A 2,232-nucleotide genomic window follows, 5' to 3' on the forward strand; every position below is an offset into this window, starting at 1 on the left:
TAAATTTGATAAAATTTTTAGAAATTTATTAATAAGTAATGATTATTAGAGATTTACTATTAAATAAAAATTTTAAAATTTAATTATTATTATTATTTAATAATAATTATATTTTGTGAATTTAGAAGAAATTTTTTTAAGTAGAAATCACATAAGGGAAATGTTTGGCCAACATTTTTCAAACCAGTAAGTGTGGTTCAAATCAACAAATTTGGTTTATCACATGGCAAAGACTTAAATAAAAAGCAATGTAAAAATGAATAAATAATTATATTATTATTAATTATCTTTATTATTAAATATATTTATTTATTAAATAGTATAATTATATATATTAAACACCTGAAAAACGAAAAACGCACCAGCAGCGAGTGGCTAATGCACAGGACAATACACTCCAATCCACACAAATACAATCAAATTGATTTGCAGTTGCACATTTTCTACTTTGCAGTTTGAACTCTCTCAACAAAACAAATATATGATGTATTGTGAATTGTAAAAGTCTATTCAATTAAAGTCTATTAACAGGTTTCATATACTGGATGATGAATTTTTCTGAATCATTGTATTATTTCAATTTCTCAAACCCTATCAATTAGAAACCAGAGTTCATGTAGAAACACCAAACCCTATCAATTAATTTCCAACCAAAAAATAGTTCTGTTTACTGCTGAAAACGATTCCATTTATTAGATTTTAAATGTTTCTTATGCTACAAACGATTCCATTGATCAGATTTTAGATGTTTCATATGCTACATACAGTATATGTTCAGCAAAGAACTGTGTTCTCTTTATTTCTGCAATACCTGTACAACGAAACTTTATGAACAGATACTACGGATTGCCGCTAAATGGCCGCTCTGCGAGAGTTAACATTAAATTTTCAAAAAGATTGGTTAACATTTACATATGAAACATCCTGAGATGAAAAGATCTTAAAGAAAAAAAAAACAGTTATAAAGAATAGAATAATTTGAACACAGGGTTTTATTTCATCCAGAGACTATTTTCTTGCACTGTAAAAACGTATAAATCAAAACATCTGTCCGTCTCTGCTGCAATAAAATCGCTAATAACAGACAACATCTAAAGCCGATAAAGATTGTCTTGACGGTCAGGGTTTTGACAAAGATTTGCATCCCTCCTCTGAGACCGAGAACAAGGTGAAGAGTCGATTCCTTCTGGATGTTATAATCGGCAAGAGTGCGTCCGTCCTCGAGGTGTTTTCCGGCAAAGATTAGCCTCTGCTGCTCGGGTGGAACCCCTTCCTTGTCTCGAATTTTAGCCTTGACATTGTCAATTGTGTCAAAGCTTTTGACTTCCAGAGTGATGGTCTTGCCAGTGAGGGTTTTCACGAAGATCTGCATTCCCGCTCTGAGAAGTAGGACGAGGTAAAGAGTAGATTCTATCTGAATGTTATAATCTGATAGGGCTCGGCAATCCTCAAGCTGTTTGCCAGCAAAAATGAGCCTCTGCTGATCCGGAGGAATTCCCTGCACAGAGAGAATCTTTACCTTAACATCCTTTGCAGTATCTGAGCTCTCTACCTCAAGAGTTATGGTCTTTCCAGTCAATGCCTTCACGAATATTTTCATTTTGAAATCTAAAATTTAGAAACACAATACCTGCACAATGGAAGCGCACGCAACATTAGAGACTTCGGATGACCATCAATCCTCACAATGTAATACGCAATGAAACCCTGAGTTACACATAAACGTGGCATCCTACAGAGAAACAGCATGAAATCTTGAAATAAATAATGGATAGGGAAATTTCTCATCGAATAACCAAAAATAGATGGACAACATTACACATTTTATAGAAAAAATCACATCTAAAAACCATCGGATCTGAAACACTCAAAAACAAAGAATTTCGAGAGCACCTGCAACAAACCGAAATCATGGAAAAAGACTGGCAAGACGAAAGGATTAATGGCAGCCCCAGATAAGATACATGAAATAAATTTTCTGAGAAAACGCTTCGCCAAGAGGTTATGAGCAATTCCCAAAATTCGATTGCAATCAGGTGGTACGTAATATTGGTATTTATATGCATGTAATTGAGTAGTTTTTAGTATTGAGGTTTAATGGTTAAGTGGGGAGGTTTGGTCAGTGGGTCAATTCTGGGCAGGATGTTGTAAGAGATGTATGCGGGAGAATTATTTCTTTGGTTGAAAAAATAAAAATAATAATAATAAAATAGAGACATATGTAGGTGAGTT

General features: G+C 33.4%; 1 protein-coding gene across 1 annotated transcript; it reads right to left on the minus strand.

Annotated features, from left to right (window-relative positions):
* Positions 1-997: 997 nt before the first annotated feature.
* LOC149214267 (polyubiquitin 11-like) lies at positions 998-2,029 on the minus strand. The gene is made up of 2 exons (XM_089389349.1): positions 1,894-2,029; positions 998-1,630 (listed from the first exon to the last, which is right to left on the minus strand). The coding sequence occupies exon 2, from the start codon at positions 1,598-1,600 to the stop codon at positions 998-1,000; it is 603 nt and encodes a 200-aa protein (XP_089245475.1). The 5' UTR covers positions 1,601-1,630; positions 1,894-2,029.
* Between the last annotated feature and the right edge of the window lie 203 nt (positions 2,030-2,232).

Source organism: Pinus tabuliformis, chromosome 1_1, assembly GCF_031772625.1.
Source record: "Pinus tabuliformis cultivar Carrire ecotype Pingquan chromosome 1_1, CPIR1, whole genome shotgun sequence".
In the NCBI taxonomy this organism is placed as follows: Eukaryota; Viridiplantae; Streptophyta; class Pinopsida; order Pinales; family Pinaceae; genus Pinus; species Pinus tabuliformis.